This window comes from Nothobranchius furzeri, chromosome 6 (assembly GCF_043380555.1).
Source record: "Nothobranchius furzeri strain GRZ-AD chromosome 6, NfurGRZ-RIMD1, whole genome shotgun sequence".
Taxonomy (NCBI): Eukaryota; Metazoa; Chordata; class Actinopteri; order Cyprinodontiformes; family Nothobranchiidae; genus Nothobranchius; species Nothobranchius furzeri.
Genome location: NC_091746.1, coordinates 52,909,278 through 52,927,169, shown reverse-complemented (window position 1 = coordinate 52,927,169; position 17,892 = coordinate 52,909,278). Strand labels below are relative to the sequence as shown.

Below are 17,892 nucleotides of genomic sequence, written 5' to 3'. Positions count from 1 at the left end.
AGATGGTTGCTCACAGTGGACATAAATGGCTTCCTTTACTCCTCTTTCAAACCATCTGTCCTCTCTGTCCAAAATGTGAACGTTGGCATCCTCGAAAGAGTGACCTTTGTCCTTTAGATGCAAATGAACTACTGAGTCCTGTCCCGTGGAGGTGTCTCTTCTATGTTGTGCCATGCACTTGTGAAGTGGCTGTTTGGTTTCTCCGATGTAGAGGTCTGGGCATTCCTCGCTGCACTGTACAGCATACACCACATTGTTCAGTTTGTGTTTAGGAGTTTTGTCTTTCTTTCTGGGTTTAAATCTGGGACTCTCCACCATTTGACCTTAGAACTGAAGAAGCCTCTCGGATGAGAGGTGAAACGTCTTCAAGCAACTCAAAGAAGTCCAGACGCTTTTCTTTCAAAGCTCATTAGACTACAATGACCTGGATGACTGAGAACCTTCACAGACAAAGCTATGCTACGTTTCACTAAGCAAGGCAGCTTTATTTAATTAGAAATGGCAACATCTAAAGAGCAGGAGTTTAGTTAAGGAGGGGCAGAAATGGAATCAGGGGAGAGTTTTAGGGCCAAAACCTCTGCTGACCATAAGAACACAAAACCCGTCTCACATTTGTCCTTTTACTAAAAAAATGTATTAAAGCATGGGTGGGGAACTCTGGTCATCGAGGGCTGGTATCTAGCATGTTTTAGCTGTTTCCCTGCTCCAACCCTGCTGAAATTAGTGAAACCAGTAAAATAGTAAATGAATTTAACAATTTTTTTTACTAATGTGGGACCTGACCTGGCAAAAAACATTCCAAAAAGAACAAATTATAGTATAGGTGAGAATATCAAAAGCAATAAAAACAGTATATATTTAAGTCCAGTAACTAGTGATGAAATAAGAAATATTATCAATAATTGCATCAATAAAAGAAGTACTGACTGTGACGGTTTAGACATAACATTAATAAAAAATATAATAGAAAGTATTATTCATCCATTGACTTACATATGTAATTTATCTTTTGCAACAGGGACATTTCCTAACAGGATGAAAATTGCAAAAGTCATACCACTTCATAAAAGTGGAGACAAACATATCTTTTCCAACTACAGACCAATATCTTTATTGTCACAATTCTCAAAAATATTAGAAAAATTATATATTGCCAGGTTGGACCGATTCCTGATCAATGAAAAGATATTAAATGACAGTCAGTATGGTTTTAGAACAAATCATTCAACATCCATGGCATTAATGGAATTAACAGAAGAAATATCGGAAGCCCTTGACAAAAAAAATCGTCTCATAAGTATCTTTATTGATTTAAAAAAAGCATTCGATACAGTGGATCATACAATTCTTATTAAAAAACTTTGTAAATATGGCATCAAAGGGATGGCCCTAAAATGGATAACAAGTTATCTTACCGATAGGCAGCAATATGTTCAAATAAACAACACAAAATCACATATAAATAACATTACTTGTGGTGTACCACAAGGGTCGGTATTGGGCCCTAAACTATTTATCATTTATATAAATGACATTGTTGAGGCATCCAATATATTAAAATGCACCTTATTTGCAGATGATACAACTTTTTACTATTCAGGAGATAATGTTGAGCAGATGATAGAAGTGATACAAACAGAGATGAAAAAAATTAAACTATGGTTTGATGGAAACAAACTATCATTAAACAGTGATAAATCCTGTTTTATGATATTTAGTAATACAAATTCAAATGATGAAATTTTATTAAATATAGATGAGATTAATATTAAAAGAGTTCAAGAAGTCAAGTATCTGGGAGTCATCATTGATGAAAAACTGTCATGGAAACTACATATAAACAGTGTCACAACTAAAATATCTAAAACGATTGCACTTTTACATAGAGCAAAAGGGTTGCTTGATAATAATTCATTATATTTGTTATATAACTCACTGATCGTACCATACCTGAACTACTGCATTGAAATCTGGGGAACAACATATAAAACTTACACAAATTACATTTACATCTTACAGAAAAAAGCAATAAGAATAATCACAAGGAGCAACTACAGAGATCCGTCCAATCCATTATTTATTAAATTAAAAACACTAAAATTCTATGATCTGGTGGACTACAATATTTTAAAATTTATGTATAATGCAAACAAAAGGAACGTACCTGCAGGATTAATTAAACGATTTTCAAAAAGACATAGCAAATATGATTTAAAGGGACATGAATTATTTAAAGAGCAAGTCACCCCCAAATCAATTATTTTTTTCTGATAAACTATATAAATGTGTGTCTAATCGTGCTGCAGACACGTGTAGTCAATAGTTTTGCACTTTAGTGCATTTTAGTAAAAATTTAAATTTTCTGCCTGAAACTGTCAGTGTTGTGCCGTTGTCAGGTAAAAACTCTGCACTGCATTTGAATTTAAATCTGCCATCGCTATTGGCCAAGAAGTATGCTATGATGTAAACTGGTACATTATGATGTCACAATGTCGTGAGTGTGTGTATTTGTTAGTGGCTCCACCCTCTCGGTCTGCTAGGCAACAGCATTTGTTGCATTTTTCAAACATGAAGTGGAAGTGAAGTACGCTTCTTGTTAGGGGTGACTTGCTCTTTAATATACCTAGACATCGGATACTCGTAAAGGAACATTGTGTCTCCATATAGGGAGTTAAATTGTGGAATAAATTGAATACTGATCTCAAGAATGCAAAAACAATATTGACTTTCAAAAAAGAGATAAAAAATAAAACGATTAACTTATATAGATCCGTTACATGAATGTGTGAGGGGAGGGGGGTGGGGGGGATTAAAGAAACAAAATATTAACCTAGTATGTGCTTGTATGTGTATATATGTATGTATATAGATCTGTAACTTAATGCTTCTTTCTGTGTAAATTGTTTTCTTTTTCTATTTTTTTCTCAAATTCATGGGTTGAGATTTTGTCGGCCAACAAGTCCAGGAACTATATTGTTCAATTTCCTTAAGAGTCATATGATTATTTCATTTGTATTAATGCTATTTTAGTTAAAAGGGGCAGACAACATAAGTTTTTCTTCTTTCTGTCCCCTTTTTCATTTTGGCTTGCAGCAATTTAGTCCTGATTGTATTTTTATTTTAATGTCAATAAATGAAAATAAAAGATAAAAAAAAAAACCCTCCTGAGTCACCTGTTCAGCAGCTCATCAAGGTCTGCAGAAGCCTGTTAATCGCCTGCTATTAAAATCAGGTGAGCTGAAGCAGGAAAACGACTAGAACAGGCAGGATAGCAGCCCTCGATGGACCACGATTCCCTACTCGTGTCTTCAAAGGACACCAGGACACTTTGCTTTAACACCCCCTAGTGTCCGTTTGAAAACACTGTCATTAAATAAACTGTTTTCCCCTCACCCCTCCTTTCCACCGGACGCGAAAGCGGCATGTAACGTAATAGAGGCGTTTTACCCACGAGCTCCTTTCCAACCAGGAGCGATTCAGATGTGAAACGGGAGCAGAGCTGTTCCACCCAGCTGGTCCTGCGAGGTCAAAACATCCCAGGAGAACCGCACCACTAAGCATGATTTTAGAATTTCACTCGATAACAAGCGAGTTGAAAGACGGCTGCGTGTATTCAAAAAGGTCTGTGGTTTATTTTGTGTTTTGTTTACCTCGGCTATGGAGGTTTCACAGAAAACGTACGTTTTTCACTAGTTAAGCATCTGGAAATCTGCATGTGACTTTCTGCATGTTTTACAGAGCTTTTGTGTTTGACTTCCTTTTTGAACCGATCTGAACAGAAAAGTTCAACGTGTTTTAGCAGCATAGCGCGTAAAAATAGACTTGAAACATGATCAAAATGTCCTTTTGCTTTTGGAACATGTCCAAAATGTGACGCCTTGCAGCCAGTGGAAAGGAACCTGTCCTATAACAACTGCTAATTGCTGCAAAGTATGTTTCATGGCCGTTTCACGACGCTTTCACATCTGGTGGAAAGTGGGGGTCACCTACTTTAGTGTTTTCAAACCCCACCACACAGCAGAACTCCCCCGGGCTTGTGGTTTTTTTTTTTTTGAGCTATAACATCAGCGTTGCAAAGCAAACAAAGTCAGTAACTTAAGAGTCGAGTTGCTGTTTGTCAATCAGAGGCGGAATGTCTGAATATCAGGAGATAAGACCCTAAATTCTGCCGTGTTCAGCTCGCCTCTCCTCCGGCTATCTTCCACTTCCAGAAACAGGAGCGCCAGCCTTTTTGCCCACAGAGATTGACTCACAGGGTGTTCATTTTGACTAGAGACCACTGCAGTTGTGTTGAAAAAAAACAAGCATACAAGTTCTTTAAGAGAGACAAAAAAATCCTAAACTAAATAAATATGTAAGGGAACAAATACTCAATAACACACCGGTGCAGAGAGCAATTGTCTGCATCCATGGCGTTTATAATGAGCTCACAAACCTGAACCCTAAACATGGATGCAGCTGTGCTGCAGCAAGAAGAATAGGAAGTGTTAAGGCACAACAAAGCGCTTTAAAGTGATATAATAAAATCAAAATGGTCAATACTGCGCTTTCAGCAACAGTGAATCTATTCGCTTAGAATCAGCCTGCGTCCAATATGGAGCTTGCTGTCGACTTATTAATAAATATTGTTTTGAAAGCCAGTAGTTCCAGAAAACCCTAAAGCTAAAGAAAAGAAACCCTGGGCCCACATGCCTTGGTGTCTTTGATAAATTACTTTGGGGATATCTAATAAAACTGAGGTTTCTTTGAAATAGGAATATGTTCTGATTAAAATCTTTGACATGTTAGAGCTGCAGACACTAAACTGTTCTGCAGCTTCATTTATGTGAACGTCTCCCTCCGCTGAGGAAAAACCATCATGCTGTGTGAATAAAATACAACTTCATGACACGAGCTATCAGAATGCATATTCATCTTTTTAATAGAAGCTGTGAGGAAGAGCCTCACAGAGGAAGTCATTCACAGATATTTGTGTACACAGTTCATCCCGGACCTCACACACACACACACACACACACACGCACACGCACACACACACACACACACACACACACACACACTTCAGACTGTAGGTTATACAGGAGGGGAATGCGGGACTTTCCAGTTGCAGTCATTCTATAAAAATCCTTCAGATAAAACGCTCAGATGATAAAACCAGTTTGAGACTAAATTAAAGCTTCTGCGCTTGATTGTTTCTCACACAAAGTGTACATTCAAAGCAGAAGCCTACTTTTCCCAGTGTGTTCTAATTATCCTCAAAACGAAGCAGCGGTGCCGTCCCACAGGAGAAGTTAGAGTCTAATGATCTGCCATAATACTGCTGCTAAATGGCCTAGCTCACACAAAAACGCTGTAATTCCTCTTCTGTCTCTCATAATGGGTTGATTTAATACCAGTCTGCTGCTCGCAGGAGTGTTTGTAGCAGAGCGTGGATGACAGAAAGACAAAGCTCAAGATTAAGAGAGATGGAGAGAGAGAGGAGAGAGGATAAAAACAGACACCGAGGGGGTGAGTCTCCCCAGACCAGACGGTCTTAATGAAAGAGAAATATGTCCAGGCATTAGAGCTGTTACAGAGGTCAACTACAAATGGCCTGTTTCCATTATCTGTTTTATATAATGGCCAAAGGTCGTTCCAGGTCATGCATCAGTAAAACACGCATTCATATTTCAAAAGGAGGCCACTTAGAGGATAATGCCTGGATTCTAATTCTGACTTTCACTATAAAATTACAGTTTTAGCTCAGACTTTAGCAAGTTTACAAATTAGCCTTTATTGTCATTCATCAGCAGAGAATAGTTCAGATTTTTTAAGTGTGCAGGATTATGAACAAGCCTACCTGTTGTAGATTTAGCTCCATGACAGACTTGAGTCGGGAGAATCAAGAATAGAGAAGGGACAGGTGCGTTAATGGGTTCTTCTCATTGGTTTCACAGATCTATCGTCATAAACAGCTGTAGAAGTGGATTGCAGCCATTGTTAACGCATTCTCCCAAGTCCAAATGTTTGCCGTGAACCACGCCTGTTGACAAGCTAACGGCTAATCATAGCCAGGTTAGCTCTAAAGTGGGTTTGTTGTCAACTTTACTAAGTAAAGTAAATTTTATTTATATAACACTTTAATTGACTTTAATCTTAAAAATATCATAGAAATTGACACAAGCACAACTTAAATAACCTTTATGTGCTATAAATATATTTAATGGTTATTTACATAGAATTCTATATTTATCAGCAGCAGGGCTACGTGATGCATTTTAGGCTCTGCTATCCTAACACTGAAATGTGAAATTTAACAGGTAAGTTAATGTTACTGGTTATTAATGCGTCTAATCTTTTTACAAAACCCCACTTCAAAAAAACTGAACAAACTACATTTGGAATTTTTAACTGATGCAAGTAATTTAGCTTTTTAAGACTAGAATGTTACAAAATAGTTCAGTCGCCTGACTTAAAATGGTCAAAACCAGAAAAAGATAAGTGGGCGGGGCATCATAAGCTGAATAATGAAGGAATGTGAGTTTTTAAATGGAACACATGATGAAAAACTCCCCATTTCCATTCTTTTGTGCTGCCGTGTGGGTCTCTACTGCATCTATAAACACTGCAAACATGTAAAATGAGACGTATAAAAAAGGCCCCACTTGTGATGTCACAAACAAGGAAATTAGCATAGAACCTCCTCTCGCACTACTTTGAGCCCATCCTAAATATTGGAGCTTCTCAGCTTATAGCAGCCTGAGCAGTGGAGTGGTGGGCGGGGCCTGAAGCTTCTTGTTTTCTTAAAGTGACGGCTCATTCTGGTAGGTATTGAAAATGTCAAGAATAAAACTGCTAGATCACTTTATGTGACAGGGATTTAGTCCAAATAATTTCATAAACATGTTTGCATCGGCCGTAGAACTGTTATAACTTAAGAAATAAGTCATAATGTTTCCTCTTTAAAATTCTTTTTTCCTTGCTGCTCCATGTCTCCGCTGTAGGACGTGGTGGTGGTCGGGGAGGAGAATTTCACCACACCATGCTACATCCAAATGGACGAGGAGGCGTGTCACATCCTGACAGAGACCCTGGGTACCTATTGCCTCGTGGGCCAGTCTCTCAGCGCCTCCACCATCAAGCGTCTCAAACTGGCCATCTTTGGCCCTGTCACCTGCCCCGCCATGGAGTACCACATCAGAGTATACTGCCTGGACGACACGCAGGACGCACTGAAGGTACATTCAGCAGATTGTGTCTAATCTCTGTTTGCTCAAGCTTATTCTGGAGGGATTAAATTGTTATTTTGTAAACTTTTTATTGTGAGTGAGTTGTTTGCACACCGACGTCGATGGCAGCTGTGGTGAACGACAAAGAGTGAGAACCTTTAGCACCAGCATGTCACAATAAGGAGGGGCTTGTATGTGAAAGGCTGTGCCGCTCCTCAAAAGACATCGATGCAATGAGCCACATTTATTCCTCCCCACGTCGCTTCCACTCTGTCTAATACATGGATGCACCTATGTGGAGGACAGATAAGGAGGAATTATTGCACTGAGGGGCGATATTGAACACAGTTATTAAATTTGGGAAGGGATAATTAGAAGTGATAGTGATCCTGCTGCAAGGACATTGAATTTGCCTTCAGACTGGCAGCTCTAGGAATCGTCTTCACAAACAGCAGGCACTAGAACATTCTGAGGTCGACGTGCACAGTATTTGTGCTAAAAAAGAATGTTTGTGCACGCAGGAAGTTTTGCAGATGGAGAAGCAGATGGGTGGGAAATTGTTGGACGAACCAAAGACCCTGAACTTTAAAGACAGCACCCACAATCTGAGACTCTCTATCCATGACGTCCCCCACACGTTGTGGAAGAGCAAGCTTCTAGCCAAGTACCAGGTGAAGCGGCCATACATGCTTTCAGAATGAGACCAACAATGATAGCAACGGTCTGAGTGACTCTTCTACCCTTTCGTCTCTGCAGGAGCTCTCCTTTCAGCAGGTGTGGAGCGGTTCACAGAGGAACCTCCACTGCTGCTTTACTCTGGAGCGATTCTCCACCAGCACGGTGGACCTGAGCTGTAAGATCTGTGTGCGCCAAGTGGAAGGAGAAGGACAGATTTTTCAATTGGATACAACCCTTTCAGAGGTACTGTTTGAATTTTTATTTATAAAACCATGGTCATATATCAGCTAACAAGTGTTAATTATGTAAAATACATCTGTATAATGTTTTATTCACCTAAAACACAAGTTACTTAGCCTCTGTGTGTTCAGCGATCCATGCCACTGTGCAAATGCAGAGTCAAAAATTAGATTACCTCTTCTTGTATGTCAGAATTGGCCGATATACCTCTTTAGTTGAGCTGATTTAAAGTCAGGCATATCTATGGGCAGCTTGGTGCTGCTGTTGAATTTCATTTAAAGGGATACTTAGCAACATTTTCCTATTTTTAAACCATTTTCTTGAGCCAGTATGTGCTAAAATGACCTTTCACAGGGTTAAAGAAAGGCCACCCAGCTCCTGTCGCCCCCTGTGGCCAGAATATTCAACTTGCAACTTCAGACTGGCGGGCCGCATTGTTGGGAAAGGATTAGCCGACATACCTGGCTCTGCAAACGACAATCATGAAAATCGACCCAAACAATCGGTAGCACGGACATCGGTTGACCGTGACCTCTACATATTGGCACCCTACTGTTTGAAAGTGGAAGTACAACAGTCGTAAACAACCCTGCTGTAGCTAGCGCTAACAACAAGCTAACACTAACATGAGCCAGCTAATACCTAAATAAGCCTCAAAGTCAGCGCCGGCGCTCCGCACACGCACACCACGCATAGCGTGTAGGGCACCACTCTGGGGGAGGGGCACCAAATGCAAGCTTATGAAAAAATAATATATTTATGATAAAGACAGATTTAAATTAGAAGATGTGCTAAGCAAGTTAACAGCATGTTTACAGAGAGAAAACGATACAAAAAGGAAAGGAGATGGACCGTGTCCGCTTTTCACTCTGTCCGGGCGTCCGGACTGGGGGTTCTTGTATTAATGAAAATGTCCGGCTTTTCATCCAGGAGCAGGGATCAAATTATGGGGGAGCTGTATATCCTACACACCCAGGGGAGCCGGAAACAAGTTTTCTACCTATATTACATCATTTATGGACTCTTTTGAGCAGAGAGCACAGAGAGCGGCACAGCGCTGCGTTATTGCGCAGCGATCCAGGCTGCTGCTTCCAGCGCACGGTCCATTCTCAAAGTGGCGCAACCAAAAAACTACAACACACGATCGTTCATGTCCGCACATGTTCTCTATTTTCTGTCTTATTTGTGCCTGAAGCGCTCTGCTACTGCAGAGCTCATCACCTGTGCTGCGGTGATTTCACCTCACTGACGCAGCATTGAAACGCGCTCACTGCTTTGCGGTCAGGAGATCCCTTTGATCTGCTCAAAAGTAACTGATGAGGTGAAAAATTAAGAATCCAGTCAGCAGTTTTTCTGGAGAGTTTAGAGGAGATGCAGGAAGATGAGAGACAGACAGGACAGGAAAATAGTTAAATAAAAACAAAACAAAACAAAGTGTTGAAAAGTAAAATGTAGGTAGATTTATCTCCACGACACGTTTTTACCTGTATAAAGCAATAAGTTATACACATGTAATAATTATACATCTGATACAATTCAGATCACCTTCAAAACTCAGTCACAGACCCAGGGCCGTTTCAAGACATTTTGGGGGCCAAGGCAAACTGACGACTGACGATATTAATTTAGTTCTTACAAAAAAATGGGTCCCAGCGTTGTGTGGCGTTGCCATAGTGTGACATCATAGGCACAGATCCTCTGTCCTCTTTTTTGGAAATGGAAATATGGTCACCCTGTATTAAACAAACTGTCCACCCGAGCTTTTGCGCTGCACAGAGACGCTTCGCTGCCACTTTGAACGTCAGTTGAGAGTCAGTCTCGTGCAGACTGACCAATGAAGAGAGGGCCTCAAGTTAAGACCCTCTCCTCATTGGTCAGTCCACACAAGGTGGGTCAAAGGTTACCCTGAGCGGGTCACGTGATGTCAGGCATTCAAGTATATAGAATATTTACTGCATATTACAGTAAAATATTCTGTATATGACCATATTATGGTGATCCTTGGGTCGTGATGATGGGGCCCTTGAATATTGTTGCCCAGGTTACGACGAAGTGTTAATCTGACCCTGCCTACCGGGCGTTCATTAGTAGCTGAGTGAGAGAGGCTGAGAGGGAGAGAAACTCAGAGAAGCTTTAGAGCTTTTTTACTGCTGGAGAAAAAAAACGTAGCAGTCATCAGTTATTCTCTTCTGAATCAGCTCTTTAAAGAAGAAAAATAGTTAAATGCAACAAAGGGGAAAATCCTTTTATTCAGCCTGTTCATGCGACTTGTATCAACAAATAAGTCTGAACAGTGTTAAAGGTTGTTAATCTGAAAATAAACCTTGAAGAGTTTGAAGATTTTTTTTGTTTTAATAAGTTCATCTTAAAACATCTTTCTCAAGTAAAGTAAAGTTTCCTCTGTGAGGTCAGATAGGCCCATCTGTGCTGTTTTGAAACAGAAATAAACAAATGAATCATATTTGTCCACCCAAATACTTGATAAATATCACAAAAACAGGAAGGACAAAAACACTGTCAAGGTAAAGTAAGATTTAAAAAAAAAAAAATAAGCGGCTGTTTGTGATTAATCATGAGTTAACTATGGACATGATTTATATCCTTATTAAATAGCCTATGTGGCCTATAGGCTATGTAACTGAGATTTAATATGAAAAATTAGATAAACCTATTTTCAAATTAGGTATTTGCTCTATGTTGATATATATTTCATAAACATTTACGGGCCAAGAGGAACATCAGCTGCTGATGGTATAATTTGAAGAAAAAAGTCCATTATGCTAACCTCCTCCCTTCATATTCAGAATTTTCTAGTTGTGTATAAAATGTGTATATTGCGCCTCTCTAGTTCTTAATAAAGGTTAAATAGTTTTGAATTTAGTCATGTCACATGCCAGTGATTGTGTTGTTTTTTCTGTGTGTGTGTGTTGGGGGGGCACCACGAAGACTTTGTGCTTAGGGCACCAAAATAGCTAGCAACGGCCCTGCTCAAAGTAAAAGATCCACACTGTTGGACAAAAAATATTACTACTTACAAGTCCATTAGCAACAAAGCCAGTCTGTAATTTTGTAGCCTCCCTTAGCCTCGGACTAATGGCTGATGTGTTACTTTTAAACCTTTTCAAATGTGTCTGTTTTTTGCATTTAAATTACTATTTCCTTTGATTACAGTGTTTTATTCTAAGGAATATCTATTCTCAACCAAAATGTGAAAAGCAGCAGACTTCAATAAATCTTTTGCATTCTTCTCATTTTATTTCTAGCAGATCTGCTCAAACAACAGAGTGGTCCCAGGGGAATAAGCGCTCTTCAGTCCCTTGGACCTTTTTTGTTTTTGCAGAGAACATCTGCCCGAAAGAATAAAACTTGAGGGATGGAGGAGGATTTGGCCTTTGTGCTCTGTAATTAGATCAATTACAGCACATGCAGGGCAGAGCTATGTCCCTGCTTGGCTTTCTGGCTCTTAATCTGGTTTACTCCAACACTTTATCCTCCAGATGCAATATTTTGAAAAACTGCTTTACTTTAGCTCTAATTGGCATCATTTGCCTGTTTTCCCCTGTTATTGCAGGACTCCCAGAGTATTGACACCTCTCTGTTGGACCCTGCCAGTAACATCACCACGCTGGTTGGCCCAAATGCGTTCCGGATCCCCGTTTCTATTCGACAGAAGCTGTGCGGCAGCCTGGATGCGCCTCAGACCAGAGGCAACGACTGGAGGATGCTAGCCCATAAACTTAACCTTGACAGGTGGGTGAGGGAGGCATTGAGGCTTTAGTTATGCTCACCACCAAATCTTAATCGGGCAGATTTTATTTTATCAACAAAACAAAATAAATACTTAAAATCACGCTCCGGTTCAAATCTATCTGCTGAGCATTCATTTTCATTAGATGCAGACATGAAGATAGCATGGGGAAGAATTTGTAGATAAGCATTTTATTTTTAATTAGATTGTGATTGTCCTGTGACTTGTTGAGATAAGCATCAGCTGGATTGAGATTAATGAAGTTGGAGTGAATGGAGACAGATGGGAAGAGAGAGAGAGAGAGAGAGAGAGAGAGAGAGAGAGAGAGAGAGAGAGAGAGAGAGAGAGAGAGAGATGCACTTCTGCATGTGACTTTGATAGTTGTGTGTGTGTGTGTGTGTGTGTGTGTGTGTGCGTGCGTGCGTGCGATGGTTGGTACAGTGTGCATCCATTTATAAGATCCCAGCTCAGCAGGATGGCCTTATCACAGGCAGCAGCTGCAGACTGACGGGACCGCTCACTGAGTGCAGCGTGGAGGAGGGAAGACCTCAAACATCTCAGTAGTTCACATGTAACATTTTCTATTTATGCTAAACAACGTTTTGATTGAATACTTTTTAGGTTCAGGATGTATAAATACAGTCCACCAATCAAAGTATAAACAGCAAACAATTGGCAGACATTTTCAATATAAAGATTTATCTATTCTTTAAAATGCAATTTTGTCCTCATTGTTAGCTCACCAGCATGACCAGCATGGCTGCTGCTGTCCCACAAAAGAGAAACAGGAACTCACGTGCGTTTTGCTCATCTATTGATTGGATGATCTGAGCTTGGGGCCGGAGTCTCTCGGCCCCTACGACTTACCACTGAGAGTGACTTGAGCATGAGCACTGTGATTTCAACTCTCTTTTAAAATGGACACTGACGGGCCAACACAACAACATCCCTTTCTCAGGTTTTCCAAGAGGATTTAGTCCCCTGAGTTTGTCAGTGTCCTGGTAAAAACTTAGATATAAACACCCAAATGCGTTTAAGAGAATCTTCTGGCCCAATGATTTCTTTTAAGCACACATAGAGCTCAACAGCGCCATCTGGTGGGGCTCAGCCCCACGTCCCCTAATAAAGAGACTGCTGCACATTTAAACCAGTTCAAACGGACAAAAACGTATAATGATTAAAACAAAAGGACAAGATGTTCCAGAATTGTCCCAAGTCAATACAACAAGAAATGAGACACATCACAGAAATCTATGGTCAGTTTCAGTTTTCTAAACTTTTTAACATGAATTTACTTGTGCTATTTATTTACTTAAGAATCAAACTTTTTCTCGTCGTGAACTAACGGTGTGACCAAGTGTTTGTCAGGTTTATTTCAGGGAGAATGTCATTCAGCTTCTGCTGGAGACAAGTGAAACAAGACGCTTTTTCCTATTACTAACTTGGTCATCACTGGCACTCTCCTATCTCACCACATTCTGTACAGTCCGGTCCTTCAGCAACTCCATTCGCTCCCCAGTGGATTGAGTTCAAAGTCCTACTTCTCACTTTCAAAGCTGTTCACATCTGATCTCATTCACTTTGTTTCTCCAGTCCATTCCCTAAGACTGTCATCTTCCGTCCACCTTACTGTTCCATACTTCCGTCTTACCTCCATGGGCCTGAGATGCTTCAGTTGCTCTGCTCTTCAACTCTAGAACTCTCTGCCATGGGCCAACCGGAACTTGACTCCCTCCTCATCTTCAAATCTAAACTAAAAACTCACTTTTTCAAGGCTGCATACCATTTATGAGATAGATCTGTTATTTTGTTAAGGTTTGAAGCTTGAGCATTAGTGATGGGACATTTGAGATTTTAGCAACCTAATTATTTTCACTTTTTATTTGTGGGGACCCTGCATATGTCGGTATCGGTTTATATTGGTTTCAGAAATTAAGAGTTTGTTCAGATGTAGGATTTCGGTACAAAAGCCAGTATCGAGCATCCTTAATATAAACGCTGGTTGCTTTAATGCTAATCGTCAAACAACGCTAGCTATTGCTAGAGCTAGCTCAAGCAACTGCTAATGCTAGTTCAGGCTACTGCTAACGCTAGCTGAAACAGCTGCAACGGTCTTTGTTTGATGAGAGGAAAAAACAAAGAATGAGCACTGGAAAACTCCGACTCTGAATGAATGCCAGATAGAGCCACATCTTGCGGTCCTTGCTTGTTCACTATACAACCATTATACACCGAAACAAACACACACTGTCACTGGCCGATCAGCTCATGTAAAATTCATGTTTGGGCCAAGTGGGCGGGGTAAACCAGTCTTTCTGTTGTAGGGCTTTATTAAGAGGCTGTGTTTGGCTATATATCAGGGCTCCTGGGTCAATGTGAGCCCCAACAAAGTTTCACTACATGCCGGAGCATCCTTGGGCAAGATGCTGATCCCTAAATTTGCCTCAAGCATGATACAAATTGCAGCCCACTGCTCCTCACTAATGTAAGGGTGGGTTAAATACAGGGAACTGTCCCCAAGGGGATCAAAAAAAGTATAAAGGAAAAAAATAATAAATGTGTACCAGGTCAACGGTACTCTTCATAGGCACAAGTGGGATAAGAATAGCAGAAGTGTATTCTTGCAGGATACAGATGTTCAAATATATTTTAAGATTTATTTACAAATCTTAAACATCAGTGTAATGCCCATATGTTCTAGTTCCTGCAGGTTCTGATAAAATGAGCAGCATTATAATTCAAAAATATTTTATGTCATATCGTTAGAGGACTTGAAAAGAATGTTTTAATAATTAAAATTACTTTAGAGGCCAGAGGTTGTAATTGATTGGAGTGACTGATGGGTGAAGAGAAACGGAGCTGAGAAAATGAGTGGTTGATTTAAAAACTTGAATTGCTGTGAAGCTTTGTCCATCAGTTGAATTACAATTTTTTGTATTCATCATAACTTGAAATGTTTTCATTTTCGAAGTTATTTTTCTATTAAAACAAAGTTATATTGGAGGTTTAGTTGATGTGTAAACACTGGCTGATGAGTAAATGTAGAAAACTTACAGTAGTTCAGAAATTTTAATTAGGAAGCCAATTCGACTTCTCTCCTACCTTTGGATCACCTAGATCTTTGGTCTGCGAAGATTTCCTCATTAATTAGAGAGGAAATCTATTTAAAAACGGATTTTCATGATTATTAATTCTTCAACTGTAATTAGACGCAGGAGTGAGTTCTGTTTTAATTCTCCTGTCATGTTTAAAGTACATGCATCGCTTCAATGAGCAAGAACGTCTGACATTACAGAATAGAGAACAAAAATATCCTCCCTAGGTCGCTCAGATGTAGATTTTAGCAATTTTTGAAAACGGCTTCATATTTAAAAACAAAGTCTGACCCTTTCTCAGCTACATAGATAAAATTAAAGAAAGTTAGCAAAGATCTGTTTAACTAATGCGTTTGTTTTCTTTTCCCCGTTTTGTCCCAATCTCCCACGCAGGTATCTGAACTACTTTGCCACCAAATCCAGTCCCACAGGAGTGATCCTGGACCTGTGGGAGGCCCAACATTTCCCTGATGGCAACCTGAGCCGCCTCGCCCAGGTGCTGGAAGAGATGGGGCGCCACGACAGCCTCGTTCCAGCTATGGCGGAGCACTGACATCCGTCCAGACACAGAAGGAGACGCGAGGGAAAAGATCAGAAAGGAGAAATGCAGGACATTCAACTGGATTCAACCTGAGTGACAAATGCTCGTTCTCACCCATAAATGCTGCCTGAGTGAGTGTACGCTCATAGGAGTGAGAATATAGAAGCAGCCAGGTCTACTCAGCCGTGACCCAGTTAAACGCTGGCAACAAATGCTGTAAAAACACGGAGAGTAAACAAGAATCTTTGCCAGTCACTTCTCTGGCTCCTGTCCACCTTCTGGTACAAGATTTGGATATTTCTGGCTCTGGTTTCCTTGGAAACTGTCCGGTTACTCGGATGGACCACACAGATGTGGACGATTCCCTCACAGCGACACATGACGAGAGGTCAAAGGATAAAATAAAAAAAAGACCATTCTTCAAAAAAATCCATCTCCATAGCAACTCCACAGACAAGTAGTGTTCTTTAATGACATATTTAATAATATGCCTATTTCTACACCTTTTTTTATTTCATACTGCCTGTTAAATGTGTCCGTTTTAGTTACGTTTTACTGTATCATAGCGCCATCTGGTGGACTAATGACTCCACCGGTCTGTTCTATCAGTCCAGAAGGAAATCCTTTTATATCATTTAGTAATATTAAACATTATGTATTTTTTGGTTATTTATGCTTCATTTTATTAATTGTAGTCTTTAAAATATTCTTAAACTGCCTAATTTCTACTTTGTCATGTATTCATTTTGCTGTGTTTTTTTTTTTGTTTTGACTCCTGAATGGAGAAATCAACAAATTCCCTTTTCCACAACAAACCCAAACAAATGAAGATCCTTGGATCAAACGAGTATATTTTTGTAGACCCAATGCAACTGAAAAAAGCTGCTTTCTACCAAATAAGTGACACAAAGTGTGATGGTAAATTAACAAAATAATTACATTGTTTCATGTTTTTAGTACTTTTACTGAGGAAGGCTGAAACTCTGATGTTTGTATATGAGATAGCAGAAGCCATCAATATAACAGTGATCATGTGTATAATAATTAGTGATAAATGCGACGTTCCTTTAATGAGACAGCACTTGTGAATGTTCAAGTGTTCTTTATTGTTTGGATGTTTGTTTTACTTCCCCCTGATGACATTTGTCCCTGTTTTTGTAAAGCAGTCTATGCAAACTTTGCATCTTTTGAAACAATCTCTACATTCTCTGCATCGCCCTCCTCGTTCTCCAGCTTCACGATTATTGTGTACGGTGAGAATGTAGCCCATCCCGTTTCCAGCACGGACGGCGTTTCTTCTAAATGCTTGCATTTCATCTGTCAGGTTATTGTACAAAGTGTAAGAAAGAATTTTTAAGACTGATAATAAATTATATTTATATGCAACATTAAAAATAGAGCACGCTGGTTTGAATTGTGACACTTTTATTGGGGGGGTGTTACCCAGCATCAGTCTTGGGTAAGGTGGTGGGTTTGTTCTGAATTAGGTTGAGAAAGTTTCAACATGAGTTTAAAGTAGCAACAAAAAATAGACTCGCATTAATAACTTTAGCTAAAGAATATCAATATATCCTGTTTCTGAGGAAACACTATAGTAATAATTATAAATATCTGACTCTGAGGTCAATAGGCTTAACTCAGACTGTCTTCAGATGAGATTGTCATGGAGTTGAATGTGAACTCTTCATGCAGCGAGTCTCACAGAAACAAAAATAATCACACTTACACAGAGCAGCTGTGACAGGACAAAAGACGGTCACACATGAAATGCTGCATGGCTTTAGAGAAGAGGAGTAGGACCCGAGCACAGCGAGGAGTCCCTCACCACTAGAAGGACCTGGACTTTCAGCTTTCCCAGAAAGCACATGAACACTGACTGATGCAAAGCTGCTTCAGACTCAGTAACTGGGTGGATGTAATCCATCATGAGCATTACATCACACTTCTTCATCCTTTTGTTCCCTTTCTTCTGCTGGCCACTGTCAGAGGCCCGTGCCAGTGGCTGTGGCATGTCTCTGGGTGACGAGGACATCCTTCTAGACTCTTCGTCACAGTTTGATGTCCTGGGACTGCAACATCTTTGCCAGAGTCTTCTTTACCCGCAGGGCTGTGAGGCGACAGGCCGGGTTGTGAGCCCAACACTCTGACATCAGCTTTCCCATCTGCCGTAGACACTAAAACCACACGCAGGCCACAAATGTTAGAGTGTGACTGAGTTTGGACATGTCTGGGTGTCTCACTGTTCTATATAAGTGAGGTTCTTCGGTGACCAGATACAATAGGAATAAATGCACTAGAAACCCAAGTGTCAATATCTAAATCCCCTCTCCAAAAGTCATCATCAAACAAGATCTGGACACACGCTGTGGTGTTTAGAGTTCC

The 17,892-nt window shown here is 40.0% G+C and overlaps 2 protein-coding genes across 10 annotated transcripts in view; one reads left to right on the top strand and one right to left on the bottom strand.

Moving 5' to 3' along the window:
- The window catches only part of unc5cb (unc-5 netrin receptor Cb), a 166,939-nt gene extending 150,015 nt beyond the window's left edge, over window positions 1–16,924 (top strand). For all 3 annotated transcript variants that reach the window (XM_015941952.3, XM_015941966.3, XM_015941957.3), the window contains 5 exons: window positions 6,984–7,217; window positions 7,730–7,879; window positions 7,965–8,129; window positions 11,698–11,876; window positions 15,363–16,924. In XM_015941952.3, the coding sequence (XP_015797438.1) occupies window positions 6,984–7,217; window positions 7,730–7,879; window positions 7,965–8,129; window positions 11,698–11,876; window positions 15,363–15,522 (888 nt within the window). In that variant the 3' untranslated portion in view covers window positions 15,523–16,924. The remainder of the gene's footprint in view (window positions 1–6,983; window positions 7,218–7,729; window positions 7,880–7,964; window positions 8,130–11,697; window positions 11,877–15,362) is intronic.
- Window positions 16,919–17,892, bottom strand: part of bmpr1bb (bone morphogenetic protein receptor, type IBb) — a 79,287-nt gene continuing 78,313 nt past the window's right edge. For all 7 annotated transcript variants that reach the window (XM_015941975.3, XM_054744341.2, XM_054744338.2 and 4 more), the window contains one exon: window positions 16,919–17,684. In XM_015941975.3, the coding sequence (XP_015797461.1) occupies window positions 17,559–17,684 (126 nt within the window). In that variant the 3' untranslated portion in view covers window positions 16,919–17,558. The remainder of the gene's footprint in view (window positions 17,685–17,892) is intronic.